We start from the raw sequence: 21006 nt of genomic DNA, 5'->3' as shown, positions 1-21006 counted from the left end.
AAAGCCTTTTTGCTACATTACTCCCATTTCTGCCACTTCATCAAATTTCAATGCCTTTTCTGCACATTTTTTTTTTCCCATTTTCAAGACATTTTTGACACTTATTCCCTTTCAGAATCAGAATCAACTTTAATGGCCATGTAATATATGTAATACACACAAGGAATTTGACTTGGTGAACTGTGCTCTCTCTGACAATGTCAACATTAAATAATAACAATCAACTAGAAAAAATAAAAACAGTAGTTAAAAGACTAATATGCACAAAATAAATATAACCAGATAATATAAGAGCGCAGTGATTAGTGCAGGTGAACATTTAAACTAAAATTCCACCGCTTTTTTGCCACCTAATGTCACATGTTGACCCATTATTGTCACTTTTAACCTCTTTCACTATATCTCATGCATATTTTTGCCAATTTATTTTAAAACCTTTTTTTTCTGTTTTTGGCCACGCAATTTTTGTGCTTTTTAAAATCCCATTTCACCACCTTTTCTGGTCACTTGTGTCCTATTTTATTTCTGTTTAAAATAAGGATTTACATCTTTAAGATGACTATATATTATGGCCAAAAAAAAAAAGTCTTCAATAACAGTAGATTTTATTCAGATCAATAAATAAATGTGGTTATCACAGATTCATTGAACAATATACCATCATTTTGCTGACTTTATAATAGGCTCCAAAAAGCTCCCCCCTTTAATCCCCCTTATAGATGGCCCTGTCTCCACATGACTGTTCTTCAATGTTCATGTCTGAGTGGTCAACCACCTTCAGGTACAGTTGGGGTCTCAGGAACCTCTATTTTTGGGGTCGCGGGCTGAAAAGGTTGAGAACCACTGTGCTAAAGAAACTTTGTCTTTCTTCCTAGTGTTACATATGTCAGCACACTGTCTAAGGTCCTATTGGTTTTTGATCCTTTATTTCTCCTTTATTCATACAGTTAATCCCATTGAGACACAAACTGTCATTTACAATAGACACCGGTGTGGACACACTATTACACATAATTGCACAAAGTTACATATAGGATGAAACAATAGTCAAGGGACATAATCAAACGTGTAGGTGTGTTGGGAACGCAATGGTCGTAATGTTAAACAGGGATAGAAGTATTGTAAAAATTCCTGATTGCTGTGGACTCCTTACATCCAACGTATGTTTGTGGAGTCAATGCATTCAAACGTTCAGCCGATAATACATGCATTTATTGAAGAGGAACAGATTTTCTGCCATACAGATCTTTGTGATTACCAGCACATTTCAATTAAGTTAACAAATCATTTAAAAATGTCTAAAAATCAAAGCAATACAAACAGCCGAGGAGGCAAAAACCTGTTGGGTGGAGAAGAGCTGGTGGGTTGACACGAGGTCTGAGTTGAAAAACAAAAACGGGGGAAACTAAAAAGGCCTCTTTGTCTATTGGGGAAAGAAGAAAAAAACAAAAACAAAACAAAGGCAAAAAGAAGAAGAAGCAGCTCGTTGAACAGAGACTCTTACAGCTGACATCTCATCGTTTTTACAGAAATCTCTCAAAATTCAAAGAGAAGATTTGAATCTAAGGAGGAATGAAATACAGCCATCAGCGCCCCCTTGTGGCCACAGCCTCATCCAGCACGACATTTGTGTTTGATTTACTTTCTGATCCAGGAGTCAACCAGTCCCCATCCCATCTCCTCCCACCATCATCATCTTTATTTCCTCACATCACTAAAAGGAAAACAAAACTAGATATTTGCTCTAATCTGAATAAGAAATATACACCAAAAACATGGTCGACCTTTAAAGGAAACCCCCGAACAAAAATGAAATAAAGATAAAATGAGGAGATGAGACAGAAAAATGATCCAGAATGACTGTTACAGCAATAAAATAAATACAAATCAACAGATTTCTCTAAGCATCCAAAGAAAATAACCCAAAAAACAGGAGGGAGAGAACATGAAGTGGTGAGACTGAAGGCAACATGAATGAGAAGTGAGATGGCACTAAAGTACCTTCACGTGACAATGACTAGTCAGAGCGGAAATTATGTTTCAAGCTGGAGGAAAATAGACTAAAAACTTAACCAAATACAGCGATGTTACTTTTCTGACTATCAGATGCATTTCTCTTTCCTTCACTGTGGAAAAAAGCATCCATGAGGCTAAAGGGGGGGGGATGTTGATTCCTGAGGGGCTCAGGTGGTGAACAGTGGGTGACACAAACAGGAAGGGAGGTCACTTTGGCAAAGAGTCTCTAAGAGTCATTTCGAGGTTACAGGACATTCGAAGTAAAACTAATCCTCAGTGTTTCAGGTATAAAAGCCTTTAGGAGGGACGGACTCCCAGCTATCAGGTTAACTCGGCGACATCCGTCTGTTTCTCCATCTGCTGAGCAAACCTCATGTTTCGCACCATCCCCCCGGGCCCTGTGGATGAGACTTTATGAAAACCTTTCACTGCTTGTTGGAGAAATACAGAAAAAAACAAGCCATGAGTCCATCTTTGGTTGGTGTTCTGTCCTCCCACCACTGTCCCGTAGAGTGACAACATGTAGTGACAACCTGGTGCTTTTATCCCCCCCCACTCCCCCTCCCCCTCACTGTCAGTGTGTCGTCAGTGTGAGAATGCATGAGTGTCTGAGTGATGTAGTGTGGCTGCAGAGGAAAGGGGGCTCGTCCTCTGTCAGTTGTCCCCGTTCACCATCGTGTAATTGTTTTTTAGAGCTTGGACCAGGGTCAGCAGGTCTCCTCTTTTGAATTAAAACAACAACAAAAACACTGTAGAGAAACTGGTCTTGGAGGTCGAGCACGAAAAAAATTGTCTGAGTGCTGTTATCACGCGTCCTCACAGGCCCTGTGGGAAGAAGACGATGAATAAGACGTTTGTAGCAGAGAGCACATGCACACATCTGATTTTCAAACAGGCTTGTTGGAATTTTTCCTTTCCTCTACTTCTGGTGTCGTCTACAGAATCCTGCCAGCGTGCGATCATCCGGCCGATGTGAACCGACTGGTGGGAAATGAAAACCACGCTTGCTGCCAGAATCTGGTTGGGTACGGTCTACTCTCTGGGGGTTGGTTTGGGCCTCCTTGGGCCTACATATAGCTCTGTCACACTTGTAACACACACTCACTCCCTCCCTTTGTTCACGCTTACCTTCATAGTGTCTGACCATTGGGATGTTTTCCCACTAATTATCTCACTGTAAACTGGAAGATAAGATTTCATTCCTCTGCACAATAGTAACATCACATTATAAAAACTCCTGTCCTTCCTCACCATTTTACCCTCACATTTCCTCCCTCACTCAGGTGTAACACTGCCATCATTTTATTTCTTTACCGAACCTTACACATAAAGCTGACACCGATCATTAGCATGAATAAGGTGTCATGAAGGCTGTCATTAAGTGTAGTTCGTTACCCTAACGCTACTCTAACCCCACAACACTTAATGCTCCCGCTAAGTATCGATTTTTATTTTTATTTTTTCCCCAAAACCTTTTCTGCTTTTTCACTAAAATGTGCAGGTACGTCTTCACAGAAATTTTGTCACTGTTTGCTGAAGGAACCAATATATTGTTTACTGGAATATTGCACTATAATGGTGTCACTGGTAAGGAAGACCCTATTTTTTGTTTACACAAAGCCCTATTGGAGATACTTATTCGTTTACATTGGTATGTTGACACTTATTTACAGAAATGTTGCACTAAAATAGTGTCACTGTTCATAGGACACTTTTTCAATTTATTGTCTTTCAGAGATATAAAATAAAAATTGTATTTTTTCACTGAATCTTTTTTTCTTGTTATGTCATAGATTATCGTAGATTGATTTCTGACCAATATATCGATAATCGCAGTATCGTCATATCGTGAGATAATCGTTATCGTGAGCTTTGTATCGCGTATCGTGAGGTACCCAGAGGATTCCACCCCTAATATATATATATATGTATATATTCTGTGTATACCTTAATGTAAATGCTAATTTGTTAATTGGATGAACTGTGAATCCAAACACAAGTACTTAGGGCATGAAGGGTAGATAACTGCTTTTCTGCCTGTGCTTTTATTTACCGATGACTCATCCTCTCACTGCTGCACTTACAGATGTGTTTACGTCATCACCTCATGGTGCGTCTCTTCCCGTCTCCAAACTGGCTTCCAGCAGCATCTCCTCCAGCTCCTGCCCACAGCTCACGCTCACTACACAAGTCACACATTACAAATTCAGTTAGTGAAAATGTTTGTCAAAAACAAAAATTTGAACTGGATTTTTGAAAGAGAGAATCAGCGACTCACCGTGCTCCATCACACAGCTGCCTGGCTTTGGGCTCTCAGTGCTCAGTAGATGACGGGTGAACTGGCTCTTGAGGCCGTTGGGCAGAGCTGAACTGACTTCCTGCTCATCATCCAGAGCATCAGCAAAACACTCACCCTCGTCTGCTGAGCTCTCTTCTGCCGACTCGTCCTCTTCAGCTGGGGAGTCTGGATTGAGCTCAGTCACACACGGGGGTGTAGTGGTGGACGGGCGGGGGGTCTCAGAGGCCTCTTCTGGTGATGGACTCGACTCTAGGTTTGTGTTCTCAGTGTCGGATGGTTCAGATTCAGACACAAGTTCTGCTTTGGGTTCATCTGCCTCTGAGTGAGGCCTGGGACTGGCGTCCTCTGGGCTCGGCTCCTCTTTCTTTATTAAACTGATGTTTTCAGGCTCAGGGGAAGTGACTGGTGTGCTCTGCTCTTGTTTTTGGTTGGATGACTGTACTTCCTGTGGGGCGGGTGTTTGGTCCCTCAGTACCGGCTCGAGTGCGGATATCAACAGTTGCTGTTGTGTGAGTAAACTATTCTGAGGTTGTCGGAGGTCATTGATGAGCATCTTTGGTCCCTCAGCTTCCTCCTCCTCCTCTTCTTCTTCTTGCTCTCCTCCTTTGGGGCTTTTAGGGGTTTCTGGTTCCTCATGGTCCAGCTGAGATGACTCATTCTGCTCTGATTGAACAGGTTCTCCTTGTGGATTTGGTGCTGTCACATCCTCTGTGGGCTCAGTCTCTAATGGGTGGCTCTGTGTGGACTGTAAGTGATTCCTCTGACAGTGTGTGGATGAAACAGGAGTACCCTGCTTTCCATCCTCCAGTGTTGGGTGTGTTGGTCTGTCATCTGTTTGAGTTGAAGGCTGAGGAAGATTCTGGAGTGATGGTTGTGGATTAGTGTCTGTGGACTTCTCGGAGGCATCTTTAGTTTTGCTGAAAGCTGCAGATGAGTTCATCAGCGGCTCAGGCGGACTCTCCACACGCGTCACCATGAAGATCTTATGACCACGGCCTGGGCTAGAGACGGATATACAGCGGCCCGGTGAGAGAGGTGCACCAGGCGGAGGACTAGACTCTGTGACAGTGATGCCTGAAATGACACTGGGAGCGCTGGTTGGTGGAGGTGAGGAGGTCTGTGGAAGTCCTGCATTAGATGGAGGATGAGGAGGAGGAATCTGCTCTGTGGATGCAGACGATGTCCCCAGCTCTGTTTCCTCCTCATCCTCTGTGTCAGAGTCAGACTCTAACACTGTCTGAGGCACATTCGTCTCTGATTGGCTGTTGGTTTGCTCCTCTTTTTCTGTAGTTTGACCATCTTCTTCTTTCTTCTGTCCATCCTGTGTCTTCTCTGCCGTGTTCTCTTCCTCCACCACCTCCTCCCTCGTTCCATCCTCTGTAGCGATTTCAGCCATGGAGGCCGACTGTCTCATCTTCTGGTCGGTTTCCTCCTTCTCTTTGGCCAGGATGAAGTTCCTCTTGCACCCGTTCTGGATCTCAGCCAGCAGGGCTCGCTGGGTCTCAATGAAGCTTTTTACCTGAAAGACAAATCAATGAAATTATTAAACAGTGTGTGCCTTTCTTTAACTGGTCTGCTAATGCAGTGGTTCTCAACCTTTTCAGCCCGTGACCCCTGAAAATAAAGGTGTCAGAGACCAGGGACCCCCCACTGTACCTGAAGGTGGTTGAACACAGACATGAAAATTGAAGAACAGTCATGTGGGGACAGGGCCATATATAAAGGGGAATAAAGGGGGGAGCTTTTTGGGGCCCATCCATAAAGTCAGCAAAATTATGGTCCATTGTTCTAGGAATCTGCATTTATTGATCTAAATAATATCCACTGTTATCCAGGTAGTTTATTAATATTTGCTCCATAGTATATAGGCATCTTAAATATGTAAATCCTTGTTTTAATCAGAAATAAAATGAGTTAAAAGTGACCAAAAATGGTGGAAAGGGTGTTGAAATGGGGTTTTAAAACAACAGAAATGGGTTAAAAGTTGCAAATTAGATTGGCCAAAAACAGAGGGTCCAAAGTGTCAATATTAGCTTAAAAGTGGCAGAAAGAAGTAGGAACAATTTGTTTAAACTGCCAAATAATGGGCATTACACATCGTGAATGTGGTTTAATTTGCAAAAATAAGCATGAATTATGGTTATGGTTAAGTCGTGGCAATATGTGGGAAAAGTGGTGGAAAGGGTCCAAAGTGCCAAAATTAGCTTAAGGGTTGTTGAAAGTGGAAAAAAATGTGCGGAAAAGGCATTGAAATTTGATGGAGAATTGGCAGAAATTGGAGTAATGTAGCAAAAACGCATTAAAAATAGCAAAAATATGGCAAGAAAAAAAGGTTAAAATATGGCAAGTTTGGTGTAGTTGAAGAAAATTGGTAAAAATAAGCAACCCCCTCCCAGTGTCTCGCAACTACAAGGTTGATAACCCCTGTGCGATTCTACACAGTCCAATGCTCACGGTCTCTTTCTTTGGCTCCCTGTCCAGGTCGAGGCGCAGCAGGGATGTGTTGACCTTCAGAGCAAGCGACAGCGCCATCAGGCCGCCCGTCTTGATTTCGTTCTCTCGGAGGTCCAGGCGCAGCAGACGGGGGCTCTCGGCAATGAATTCAGCAACAGCAACAGCTCCTACAAAACAACAACGGCAGCTCTGGTAATCTCCATCTGTGTCAAACACACACAAAGCCTCACCTTCACAGGACAGCTTGGTGGAAGCGAGGCCCAGCCTGAGCACAGAGCGGTTGGTGATCAGTCCATCCTTCAGCTTGTGAACCCCCTCATTACCCACCGAGTTGTGTCCCAGGTTTAGAGTCTCCAGACTCTGAGTGCATGGCTGGTAACACAATATTCATGTTAAAAAGCTAAAAAAAAAAAAAATGGTGGAAAGGCAAAGGACTGAATGAAATATGTCAAACATATGGGATCAGGTTGTGTCTAAACATCATTTAATTATGCTTTTAAAGAAACAGTCAAGTGAGAATATAGAATAAATCCTAAATATGGGATGTTGAGTTAGTATAATCGCAAAATCAGCTATAGACCACATAAATATACATATAACAAATGTCCCATTGATTGAAGACATCTTATTTTATCATTATGTGACTGGTATAAAACAGTTTTTCCTTCCAAGCCACAGTTTACTGCAAAGTCAGCTCGTTGGTTGCTTCCAATAACAACTGAAGCTCATTCAAAGACTTTAACTGTGAGATTAAAACTCAGATGTTTTATTCAAAGGGAGATGGTCAATGTTTAGTCCACACGTGTCAAACTCAAGGCCCGGGGGCCAAATCCAGCCCTTTAGAGCATCTAATGTGGCCCGCAGGAGATAGGAAAAATGACAGAGAAAACATGAATCGTTGTGTAAATTACCAAATAATTCAGTTGTAGGTATTTCAGCCTCTCCAAATACACAAATTCAATAAAACTTCACAATATTTGCAGGACAGTTTTATTCATGCTGATATCACATGGTGTCTGTCATTGTCATGTGATGGCTTTTAGTCTCAAATTGTTGAAATATCTCAATATTTCCCAAAATACTCAGATTTTTCTCCAATTATTCCACAAAATTTCCCCAAATTCAATAAAAACTGGTCACAAAATAAAGGAAATTTAAGTAAAGATCCTGTGGGGAGTGATATCTGTCACTTTTTGCTTGGATTATTGCCTTACATACTGTAGTACATCAGTGATACAAGGGAGTGCTAACTCGGGTATAAAAATATTGAAATTGCTTTTTCCCCCACTTAAAACCTGTGGCCCATTTAAGATCAAACTGGTCTGTGTTTAGCACCTGAACTAAAATGAGTTTTACACACCTGAGTTAGATCATAACAGCAAACATCTGATCAGCAAAAGTAGCAGAAAACAGAAGTAGCGGCTAATCTTCACCTGACAATGCCACGAGCTTTAAGAATGGAAACGCCAACACTGTAGTAGTGAAACAATGAACGAGGTCCTTGAGGAAAAGTGACAGCATATAGAAAAACAGGGCGACAAACATGATGACAAAATCATCAGTGGATTCTCTAAAGCAAACTACAGCGAGGTCGAACTGGGTTAAACTGAGCAAAGTGGTACAGCTGCACTAATGCAGAAGCAGTTCTGCCCAGTTATAACCTCTGATAAATGAGCCTGCAGAGGTGTGTGTGTGTGTGTACCAGTGCAGCAGCGAGGTAGCCCATGCCATTGTGTGTGAGCTGGTTGTTCCATAGCACCAAGGTGACGAGGCCTTTCCGCTGCTCTTTCAGTCCTTCACACACATAGGCCAGACCTGAGACAAAGATGCCACGCCTCATTGTTATTATTAAACTCATCACCTATTAACCAACATTAGCAAATATTAGACAAGCTTTAAAACATTATTCCATTATTCCTCTGGTACATCACAGTCATCTTTGATGCAACAATAATTACATTTTTAGCATGATTATAAGAGATATAATAACACACAGGATGTGACCAGTGTGTGTCCTCTTATGCAACCTATACTCTACAGATCTGTCTGTCTCTGAAGGAGATAATCAGGTATTATATTTAGGTGGATGCATGTGTGTGTAAGTGGATGGGCTTTAGGATCCAGAGAGGACAGTGAAACAGTTCATTGACTGTAGAAAATACATCATACGCTCATGTGTGCAGACATTTTTCACTTTAAAGGCATTATAAGAAACTAAGAGAGGAGTAGTTTGGCATCACCTAGACATTATAGTAGAGAGCACATGCTTCCCTAAAATTACCATCAGTGAGTTTTATTGAAGTGATACATGTATCCATAACTTTAATCTAAATCTTGAAAACTAGCATTAAAACATCAAAATTCAAATTCCCACTCATTACAAACACATCACCGACATCGCCTCCTTTAAATCTGAAGGTAAGGATCAGGGCTATTGTGTGCAGATGGCAGCCATGCTTATGTTGGACTGCTCCGAGGTAACTGTGGCGGCAGATGTAGCTTACCTCCACCACTATCACTGTAAAGTGTCTGACTAACAACTTCTACAAAGCTCTTAAATGTTTATGACATTTTTGTGTTTGCAAATATAAAAATTCACACTGGACGCATAAAACTGCGTTCTGCTTTTTCAATGTAATCAAGACATTACTTGAATCCAATAGTTCACATTAACTGCTGTGTTATACCAGAATCCAGGATGTGATTGTTGCGGAGGTCCAAGATCTGGATGTTGTAGTTGAACTTAAGCAGGTTTCCAAGTTGAGCAGAATCCTGCAGCCCATTGAGTTTGTTGTCAGCGAGATATAATTCCCTCAGGTTCATGTTCATCTTTAGAGCCGTGGCTGTCAGGGGAAAAAGAGAGTTTAAAGTAAGTTGACACAGAAAATTAAAAAAATAAACAAACACAAAAAAGCAGTAATAGAGCAACAATTCCAAGGATTTAACAAAGCAGAAAAACATATGGCATCAATGGCATCTCACCCAGTAACATTAGAGGTCTGCCAGACAGGCCGGCGTTCTCCAGGTGGAGGACAGCCAGGCTCCCGCTGATCCTGAGCGCTCGTGCTACAAAGGGGGCCGAGTGGTCCAAAAGAGGCGTGTTACGGGCGTCCAGATACTGGAGTGAACTCGTCTGAAAAAAGAACAACAGTAGAAACCAAACGTTTGGTGAGTTCATATAAAAGTAGCGTCCTAGCAAATGCCATGGACGATTAATCATCACACACAAGCTGCTAGCAAAAAGCTGTTAGATATTAATCCTAGCATTACATTGAACATGTAATGATATTTCTGTGCAACTACATCCCATTTTTGTCATGTTTTAGGTGTTCCACTGCCATAATGTCAAAGTGAAATGAGTGAAACTTACTGTCTCTTTGTAAATTTTAATGGGAACAAATGTTTTCCCAATAAGCATTAATCTGAAGAGATTTTGTTTACTTCTGTTTTTTCGCACGCATATCATCTTGTCAATTAAAAAAATGGCAAAAAGACAACTTGTTTCACCTTCCTCATCATGTGGGCGGCTGCCTGCCATCCTCGTGTGCCAATGTGCTTGTTGAAGGAGATGTTCAGATGTGTGGCCGACTCGTAGTACTCGATCATGTCGAAGAGCGCTGAAGCTCCCTGAGAGCGAGCGAGAGAGAGAGAGAGAGAGAGATTGTGACATTAGCTGTGATGTTAGCGAGTGTTTTTATTTGCAGTTTTCATCACAGTTTTGTCATCATGCTTTTTGCCTATTGTCAGGTAAATAATAACTGAAAAAGTGAAGACTAATAGCTAATGCTGGTTAACACACTTTAGATCCGACTTTTCCATTTTAATACAGTGGGGGAAAAAAAAATCACCCTTGAAAAGTTTTTCAGTGTTAAAAACAACAACAATCTAACAACAAAAACTGAATCTAGGCAGTTAAATTATTGAATTTGTTCTTCTCGTAAATGAAATGCCTTGCGACCATCATTTTTTAACTATTGAAAAAATAGAAATTTAGAAAAACAATAAGAATAGTTTATCTGTGTATGTGTTACAATCATGAAGAGCAGGAGAGGAAAGGCTTCAAAAGCCTAAATTAGAAGAAGCTTATAAACAAATGCTAATGTCATTTACAGTAGTTTCAGAGTGTCAGAAATATCAACAGATCTCTCTGTTAAACTGTTTCACATCAAACGATGGGAAAATGACAGGAAGCTGCAGGTTGTGATCATGATTAAACAGATGAGTTTAACTTTCCCTCAGGCTGATAAAAAGTAACTTCATCATCACGCTCCTTAACCGTGTGTGTACTCCGTCTACATGTGTGTGTTTATCTACTGGGTGGAGGAGGATGAGTCACACTCCAGCCTGTGATTGGTCTCCACATGCCTGATCCTCCTCCACGGGTTTGTTAAAAACAATGCTCCAGAGTCCAGACACTGGTTTCCTGCTTTCAATGTGTCGTACATTTCACAGCAAGATGTCACGCGATCAGATGTGAATCCCAGACAAAATGAACTGTATTCTGAGCAACTCATGTAACCAGTCAACAGTTAACCACCTGCCTCACTTCCTTAATATTTTCTCCTTACTAACTTTCTCTTCCCTCCAGTCCAAGACGAGACACTTAAGAGTGCAGCTCTTCAGGCATTCATTCTGCCTACAGAGCTCCAGTGAAAAGATTTGCATATTGCTCAGTATTCACAGAAATTAACTGTTAAAACCTACGGTATATTCTGCATGCATGTATGGCTCCTGATTGGCTATAAAAGTTAGTCTCCAGTCAGAAGCTGCTGCTCTTCAGAGTAAAGAACATAATTCAGGGGTGACCAAGGAGGAAGTTCAACCTTCTCCTGGTTTTACTCTTCCAGATCAAAGGGAGCATTATTTTAATCAAGAGATTGACTTTGCTAATCTGAGCGTCAAAGAGAAATGGGCAATACTCCAATCTCTAAGTAACTCCCAATGGAGCACTCATTTCTCCATTGTTGAGTGTGTGGCAGAGTGTGAAAGTGAATTAAAAAAAGTGGTACAATATCAGTTACCTCCCCTTAGTTTTTGACACTGTGACACTTACATGACTTAGTTGACAAAAAAATTGACAAATGTAGTTGTATTAACATGTCAGTCAGAACCGGTAATGTTTTCATCTTGTGGGGCTCAGACAAAAGCTTTTGAACAATATTTTACATATTTACCAATAAGAGAAAGGAACATGTACATTTTTCTTTATACATATATAGCCGGCAATGCTATGTGCTAAGCAGGGTTGGGGTGAATTATAATTGTAATCACGTATTTGATAAGTAATTACAATTAAAAAGTAATTTATTTGTATATTTCTTTTAAACCAGTTGCTGTTGTAATTTTAATTGAATTGTAACTGGATTCAGATAATTGACTTTGTAATTGTAATTGGTATGAAAATTCTTTAAAAACTGTCAATTACAATTTAGTTAAAGGCAAAACCAGGGAACCGTGTTACAGGTCTACGGCTTACACATACGTAGTTAACAATGAGTAAAATAGGTTTCAGATCAAGTTTATCCCACTACCTGTTAGTTCTCTTTAACATAATTTTAGTATGAAAAAAAAAATGAAATCAAAGGGTATACTTACAGAAAAAAGGCTCAAATGCCCACACCAAGAACATTAATATCAATATTTTCATAGATAAGGAAACTCAACAAGGAAACTAACAGATGAGAAACAAATTGGATGATTGATCATGTTTTTTGTGTATTTTACAGCTGATTTAAGACATGGGTCAAAACCGACCCGTTATCATAAGAGATGTTAACAGAAAGCTAACACAAGACGACGTTTTACGTATTATTCATTAATTGAATTTTAATTTTAGAAATTGAGAATTTAATTATAATTGATTTTCAGGGGAAAAAATAACAATTGTAGTGTTAATTGTAATTGGAAAAATGTCAGTAATCATACTGCAATTCAGTTGTTAATGAACATTTAATTGTAGTTGAAAAATGTAATCAAACCCAACCCTGGTGCTATGCTAGCTAAAGCATGCTGAACTCATAATGGAATAGTGTTCCTACAGTTGCATGTAAAATGGGCATCAACTACAATTTGTGCATTTAATAATTTGACTTGGATAGAAATCTATGAAGTATTAGTATGTCCATGAGCTGTGGACTGATGTAAATGCTTTTTTCATTACAAAAATGCAATTGCACACACAAGCCTCATTTCCAAAGTTAAGTGAGAGGTATTCACACTGCCTCATATCTCTGAGGACACAACAGTAATCAACAGAACTTCTACCAGTCTGCAGAAACAGCAGCAGACTGGGAGGCTGATTAACTCAAAGGTCACTGTGAAAAGAGGAATGACTTTAAAAAATATATATAAAAAAAAACAAGCTGGAATTAAAGTGAGCCTTCAGCTTTTAGAGAAACTCTCCCTGTGCAGACAGAATAGCTCATGCCTGTTTGACAGGAAGTGGTTTATGTGTGTTCCACTGAAGCGCTGTGTATCTGCTCATGTCTACAGCCCAAACATCTCTAAAGGTGTTTACACAAGTGAACATCTGGATGAGGAATAGGCAGATGTTTAATGCAGTGTCTTACATCTTCATCCAGGTTGGTTTGCTCCAGGTCTATCACTTTAAACTGGATCCTCTTCAAAATCTCCTCAAGTGACTCGCATGCTTTGTGGTCCAGCTTTTCACCTAAACACACAAACACATTCAGTGAACTTTTTACAGCAGCTCATTGCACATGTGCTTCAACTTTTCAACATGAACATGTGCATAGTTTTCAAACAGAGTTTGAGCACCAACCTTTTAGATCCAAGCATTCATTTCGCTGCGTCAGGTCTTTCAGTTCCTATAGAAACAAAAAGACAGGATTAGGATAGTGGGCTCTATTCTCCCATGGGCGTAAGTCAAAAAAGTTGCTTTTTGGCTGCACGCTATTCTCCCCCTGTACTTAAGACATTGACTGCGTCACTCCATCCCAGTTACGCACTCTGGGTGGAGCGGCCCTGAAATGTGGGCGTTCCCATTCAAATCTGGTCTTGTGTGCATTCTTCCGGTGACTTCAGTTCTTTTCCTCTTACGTGCTTCTGAACTAAGACTTTGTGACAACTTATCTTAGACCTTTGCTGCAAATAGAGGCATTTGTAGAATGAAACAGTGTATTGCCTCAGTGCGATCTGGGTCCACTGTCTGGCAGGTATTGATTCATATTTATTAAATAGGCAAGACTTTGAGTGCAGCAGCATATAGTGTAGGTCTTTCTTTCGAAAGAGTACTCTGGACACTTTTTCCATTGCAGTTTTATGAATAAGGTGTGTGAACTGGCCCAGTAAAGTTAAACTTTAACTTCTTCCTTTTCAGAAACCAACAGATCTCACTCCACACAGTAGACTTTGTCTTTCAGAAGCTAGGATTACGCTTAGGTTTAAAATTGGGAAGCAGAGCGAAGCTTGAGCTCTTAGAAACATCAGAGATACATTGGTGGGCTCGACAAGATCATCGGGTATGCAGTTTAAACTTTCTCAAGTATACTTTAATAGTGCACAAAAAAATCTTTGGATTCCTGAATGTCAAAACCTTATCCACACAGACGCCAACCTACCTATAATAGTTCAGGGGCCACATAGGACCGACAAAATTCTCAAGTAAACCATCAGTTTAGTGTTAACACATTTGTAAAGTTACATTACTAATCAACTACTAATCAAGGGTGAAGAGCATGAACTTAAATGACAAGCTGAAAATTATTTCATAATCATTGTCTTCTTTGCACTCTTTGCTCCATTCAAATTAATTCTACCAACCCAATGGCTCTGGCAGGATTTGACTCATGGTCCTAGTTTTTACATCTGCAGTGAGGAAGGCATCCATGTCAAAAGGTGGCAGGAAATAGTAAAATAAGTAACAACAAATAAGTACATTTGCTTGATGGTGCACAGTGAATTTTTAAGTTAGTGTATAAATAATAAAACATACATGGTAAACTCAATCATTAGGGGATTTATTTAATTATTTATTGTCTGCACATGCTGTCAAGGGTCAACACTCCACGAAGTGCAATATTTTTAAGAGAGCAATACATGTTTTGTTATTGCAATTAAATAAATTAATTTATTTTATTGCACAATTGTGACCAAGGAAGGGTAAGAAACACTTTATTATAGGGAGGATATAAAAAGAGAGGGCAGTGTTACACCTAGGTGAGGGCGAAGGAGACAGGGAGGAGAGACTCAAGGTAGGAAATGGAAAGGGTGGGGAAGAGTTGATTATTTTAAAGTGAGAGTGAGATGTGAAGTTGTAGATGTGCATATTGTGTTACGTAATCAAGCCAGTCTGGTAACAAGTGTGAAGCTTAGGTATAATGGTGGTGGCTGTGGACAGAGGGAAGGAGTGAGTGGTAATACCTAAAGCAGGTATTTGGGATCAACGTGTCTAAAGTTAAGCCCAGTACGAGTTTTATCCCACAGCTCAAGGCGTGCCAGTGCATCGTAGACCAATGTATGTGCAAGAACCGAAGATGTAGCCAGGCCAGCAGAAAGAGCGGGGACCAAGAAGCCCCAGTACACCCCCAGACGGAGCAGCCCCCAGACACCCCCAAGATCCCAAGCTGAGAGGCAGCCACCGCCCCCGACATACACACCTGAGAAAGCCCCAAGAAGCCGAGGACACAGCGCACCCCGCCACCGACCCCAACTTCCACTTTCAAAGCCCCCCGCCAACATCCACCCCTGGACCCAACCCCCCAAATGGAGGGCCCAGAGAGCTCCCCGCCCGAGATCCCAGCAGAGGAGCCAAGGCTTCTTCCTGCAGGGCACCGTGAGGGATTTTTAAAATTGCCTTTTTTTTCCCCAAAACCAGATGGAAACTAATACTCAGCTGACGCACAAATCTGAACCATTTCTTAATGAATACTTAAAGCTACCTCACACCCATTATTATAATCCCAAAGTCATTTTTGAATCATGCAAAACAGCCTTTCCCATATGAGCTAGATGAGAAGTCATCCAAGCTGTATTAGAAGTAATCGTCATGTATGAGCATCAGCAAGTTGTTTGGCTACAGCGACATTTGAGAGTAAGCCAGATACAACAGATAATAAATGGAGTATCTACAGATATCTAAGGTATTACTGGGAAATAATGTACGTGTAAAACCTTAATTAGCACCTGTTCAGAGCATTTTCATTGAATTTTCTATCCACACAACTGGATAAAATGTGTTTTGTCATCGATGTTGGAATATTGTCTGCCGTACTTAGAGCTGAAAATTGTTTACCCTACATCTGGAAAAGCATCCCGCCATCCACACAAGCAGGAAAACATACAGCGTGCTGCTCTAACACTATGGACAGTAAATCCTCTCTGCCTCTCTCGCTGTCTGCCCACTGCCCAGCACATTCAGCATGAACTCATCGACCCCTGCTCTTCCGTCTCTCTTCTATCACCCATTTATGTGCAGCTGGCTCAACTGTTCAGTGTAGCATTAATAGAAACGTAACGTAACAATAGTCAGAGGCAAAGTATTGTAGCACACAGTAAGACTGGAATATATAAAATATAAATATTTAAAAAATGAACAAGGTGATTATTTTATTTTTTTACAATGTATCAATACAGTTTAAAGTAATTTTCACCTGACTCATGCATCTGCCAGAGTAACTTTGTCAGGATGAATTCTCTAGTGACAGAGCTGCTAGACACTAAAATAGTGCATGACGCAGAGAGCACCTCTGCACAAGTGCTGTTGTGGGCGTGTGTGCCATGGGTGGACAACATTGAGCTATGGTTTCCATTTATGATCCTGTTTATTAAATGCAGTGACTGCTCAAGCTCTACAGTTGGAACTCTTATCTTAAATATTCAAAAAGTTACCCCGCAGAATCATGCAGCCAGTAAAACTAATTTCCTTGTAAAAAATGTAGTTTATTGTGAGAAGAAGATAAAAAAAGCTGACCCGAGATAAACTTTCCCTCAATTCATTTGACTCTTGCACAGTTTTTGTCCTCTTTTAAATACAGAGTTACAAGTTAAATGTTTTGAATGATGCCTTTTTAAATTAATTTTTAATCAACTTAAGTCAAGCTATGTATGGCTGGTTCTTAAGCTGCTGTTATGCCCTTTTAAAATTACCCCTTGAGGACAAATACATTTTAATTTAATTTAAATGCATCACAATGATTGATGATAATTTCTGAAAAATATCAACTGCAGGAAAACTATGGACAATTGAGGGATTTCTTGCAGTTGCATTAAAATTTCAACTGGCTTAAGGTCTGGACTTTGACTGAGCCTTTCGAACACATGAATATGCTTTGATCTAAACCAGTTATAGCTGTATGTCTAGGGCCCCGTATTGAGCTCCAATCCATTTATAAGCCTCCCTTTACCTGTTGAAGAAAGGCTTCCCCACAAAATGCAGCCACCACCATATTTTACAGTGGGAATGGTGTGTTCAGGGTAAAGTGCAGTGTTAATTCTACCACTACTCACTGTTTTGCATTTGGTCTAAAAGTTACATTTTGGTATCATCTGACCAGATAACCTTCTTCCATTGTTGGCTGTGCCAGACATGGCTTGTGGGCAAACTTGCTTCTTTGATTCAACAATGGCTTTCTTCATTGCAACTCATGGTGGATGGCCATGTTGGTAGGTTATCAGCTGGGACATACCATTTCCATTTTGGGATTATGGATTGCACAATACTTTGTAAAATGTTCAAAGCTTGAAATATAACTTTATAACCTAACTCTACTTTAAACATCTCTATAACTTTATCCCTGACCTATATAGTGTTCCTGGTCTTCATAATGTAGTGTGTTCCCAATTGTTCTCTGACAAATGTTTATGCAAAGATTAAATTACACATAGGTGGACTCTATTTACTAATTAGGTGACTTGTGATATATTAATCGTACACAATGTATCATATTCTGCCTACTTTACAAAGGAACAGGAACAGAACATTGCACCCCAAATCATAACTGACTGTGCATATTTCACACTGGACCTCAAGCAGCTTGGGTTCTGTTCCTCACCAGTCTTCCTTCAAACCCTTGGACCTTGGTTCTCGAATGAAAGGCACACTTTACTTTCATCGGAAAAGAGAACCTTGAACCAGTCCTCCTCCTCCTCTTTTTTTTCTGCAAAAACTGAGAAGTAAATGGTGATTTGTTCACAGTATTCTAATTTTTTTAATTCCTGTTTTCATGGGTTTTATGAGCTGGAAGTCCAAATTATGTAAAAATAAACAAATAAATACTTGAAATCGTTAAAATTGTGGGCCCTGAATCTATAATCTATGAAAGTTTAACTTTTTGAATGGAATTATGGAAATTAAACAACTTTTCCATGATATTCTAATTTTTTTTAAAGGGTCTGTATATACTTAAAGGTTTTTAATTGAGATTGCTGCCTCGAGGCAGAGGTTTTCCTTTGTGTAATTATAATAATTGAAAAATTATTTCACATGGTATTCCTAGTTACCTATTGTAGCGGAATACTGCGCAATGTGTATATGAGGGAAGAAGTGTGTGTACATTTAATATTAAATTACTTTTATTGTTGTTTATAAAACTCCAAGTATTTTAACCTTTAACAATAATTTATCAATATTTTGGTTCATTGAAAGTAATTCTACTGCAACACTGAATATTTCATCCAATGCTTTGACTCATTCATTTATTAGATTTATGTTTTCTATCCGTAACTATCCAACCACGGTTGGTAAAAAAAAACATGAGTTAATGTGTATTCCCTTACACTGATTCGTAGTGATCAATTACTTTAATCATTGAGCTCTACAGATAAAAGTACAAGAGTGAATTGACAGGGAATAAAAAAGGAGGCTCCATCTCTAAAGTTACTATACACCTTTCTGCAAAGCATTTGCAGCTGGCAGTAATACATTTTGCTTCGTATTTACTTTGCGTTCAATGCAGAATGTTACAACCTGTTCCCACAAGCAGCATATCCTGCAGCGTCAGGCTTGAAGGAAAGCTTCACTCTGCAAATGTGCACCCTGACTGCGTAGGAGACATTGCATAATGGGGGAAACCACTCATCCCAAGGGGGTTCGCCGCTGCTGAAATGTGACACAAGGCTGCCAACTGTCAAGGTTTTAAGGCCGAGCCGTGAGTTACGGCAGAACAAGCATTCAGCTTGAGGACTCTTATAGTGACCTTTATAAACTTACAAGCACGCAAACAACTGGCCAGAAATGTACACAACTTGTAGGGCCTCAGGAAAGGTGCCACGAGTACAATCCATTGGGAGTTAATAAAGAAAGCATTTAGAAGTGGGAAAGATACAGTAAATAGCTGAGCACTGCACCTCCCCCTGGCTGTTGATGCGTTAATATGACAAGTTACTGCCTACATGACTAAGCAGAAGTAAGAAACAAGTTGTGGAAAACCAACTGCAGAGGTAGAAGTTGGAGAAACTAAATACACTGCAATAGAAAGAGGCCTAAGGATGAAAAAGTGAACCATTAAACAAAATGAGACTTATGGTCACAGCTTAGCACAATGATGTGCACTTCAACAAGTGGTTGAGAAGCAAACTCAGCCTTCCTCTCTCAGCTGACCGGGCATAAAAAGAATTTCTTTGCAGGTTCTTGGATCAGATTAAACTTTCTATCAGCAGTCTTTTAAACATACCACTTGTAAATTGCAAACCTGCAGGAACAAATGTGCAAAGCTGAATTAAAGAGGCTGAAAATGGTTTTAGAAGTGTGTGTGTGTGTGAGTGTGTGTGTGTGTGTGTCAATGCACCATAATGGCAAACAGCAGAGAGCCCCATCAGTCTAATGAGATGGAAAGTGGTTTGGTGACTGCACATTCCAACAAACACAAGGTGGTAGCTTATCTGATTGATTGCTGAGATGTACAGTGAAAGCTGCAGCTCATTATTGCAGCTCATTCAAACAAAGAAAATCCTCATAGCAGGACATTAATCCATTACACATTCTCAGTCACTCACTGCTTTTTAACACAGGACACCGATACAAAACAGCTGTCCAATACCAGTTAAGGGTACCAACAAGACTGAAGGTTAACATTTTTCTGAAGGAAATATGCTTTGGTTTTTCGCTACTATTGTTTCATGCTTTCTCTTTCGTCTTTAACACAACATTTGACAGTCAGTAGAAATACATGAACATGTTTAAACATTGATGGAAGAGAAAGCAAGCAAATGCACCGGTTGATGTGAAAAAGGATAAAGTTGGCAGAAACATAGCAACTGCCCTGAGGCTTCGCCCACCAGATTTGAGGAACTGCTTATATGGAGGGATTACAGGACACATGACTGTGCTGGCTAACCCATGAGAGACGGCAGGAAAAAATAAAGAGAAAACACCACCCGCCTAAAGCTAAAACACCCTTACTAAAGAATAGAAAAGTCGGCTCGCTGCAGGATGCTCTCTCAGCCTGATGATGCATCTACTGTTTAATAAAACCACATCAATCAAAACTTGAAAGGGTTTTTGTGGTCATTTATCTATGGGAGTCATTTTTATTACCATCAGGAACCTTAACAGACTTCTAGTCCTGCTGAGAATCAAGGCTGCTTATATCATCAACGCCTTATGTGCCCCAAAGCTTTGTGATTCATATATTTACCCTTATAATCAGCCACATGGTCTGCTTAGTGAAGAAGTGTTTAAAAATATAAAGGTTTAAATTCAGAATTTAAAATCTTTGAGTAATTTTTCAAGTATTCCAGTTGTCCGATGAGTCATTACCTCTGCCAAGCATGTCATATTTTTATCCGAGTTTGTTTGTTTGTTTTTTTTGTCTGTTAGCAGGATTACATCAAAACAGCAGAAAGTATAGACTTTACAACATGGAACATTGTTGTAAAGTCTATACTTTACAACAATGTTGTAAAGTATAGACTTTATCCCATTTTGGAGAGAATACAGATCAATATGCTGGTTCTGAATGAATTTGAAAAATTATATTTTGCATCTTTGGTGTAATTTCACAATTTCATATCTTGGTTCGTAATTCAGCAATCTTCATGAAATTTCAGTCGGTTATGTCAGGTTGGTTCCCCAATTATCCCGGTGGAGGTTTGCGCTCTCCGAGTGCTCTTTTCATTAAAATACAGTAATAATTTCTTAATTAAAACTATTCCATCACTTGGCCAACAAATAGAGACAATCACACACCCCTTCACTAACTGAGTAACTTAGAAACTATATTGAACCTAATATACAGTACATGTGTTTGTATCTAAAGTTCTTTTCCATCATCATGTCT

At 40.0% G+C, this 21006-nt stretch overlaps 1 protein-coding gene across 3 annotated transcripts in view; it reads right to left on the bottom strand.

Moving 5' to 3' along the window:
* Positions 1-899: 899 nt before the first annotated feature.
* The window catches only part of ppp1r37 (protein phosphatase 1, regulatory subunit 37), a 40344-nt gene continuing 20237 nt past the window's right edge, over positions 900-21006 (bottom strand). The window contains exons 3-13 of one of the 3 annotated variants that reach the window (XM_028464534.1): positions 13551-13596; positions 13339-13439; positions 10277-10396; positions 9752-9902; positions 9457-9612; positions 8472-8584; positions 7000-7141; positions 6770-6936; positions 4295-5834; positions 4101-4198; positions 900-2841 (exon numbers count right to left, since the gene is read on the bottom strand). In XM_028464534.1, coding sequence (XP_028320335.1) covers positions 4122-4198; positions 4295-5834; positions 6770-6936; positions 7000-7141; positions 8472-8584; positions 9457-9612; positions 9752-9902; positions 10277-10396; positions 13339-13439; positions 13551-13596 — 2613 coding nt within the window. In that variant the 3' untranslated portion in view covers positions 900-2841; positions 4101-4121. Of the gene's footprint in view, positions 2842-4100; positions 4199-4294; positions 5835-6769; positions 7142-8471; positions 8585-9456; positions 9613-9751; positions 9903-10276; positions 10397-13338; positions 13440-13550; positions 13597-21006 lie in introns of all 3 variants that reach the window. The other 2 variants (XM_028464532.1, XM_028464533.1) reach the window with 2 other exon arrangements.

Source organism: Gouania willdenowi, chromosome 13, assembly GCF_900634775.1.
Source record: "Gouania willdenowi chromosome 13, fGouWil2.1, whole genome shotgun sequence".
Taxonomy (NCBI): domain Eukaryota; kingdom Metazoa; phylum Chordata; class Actinopteri; order Blenniiformes; family Gobiesocidae; genus Gouania; species Gouania willdenowi.
This window is presented reverse-complemented; position numbering and strand designations above follow the sequence as displayed.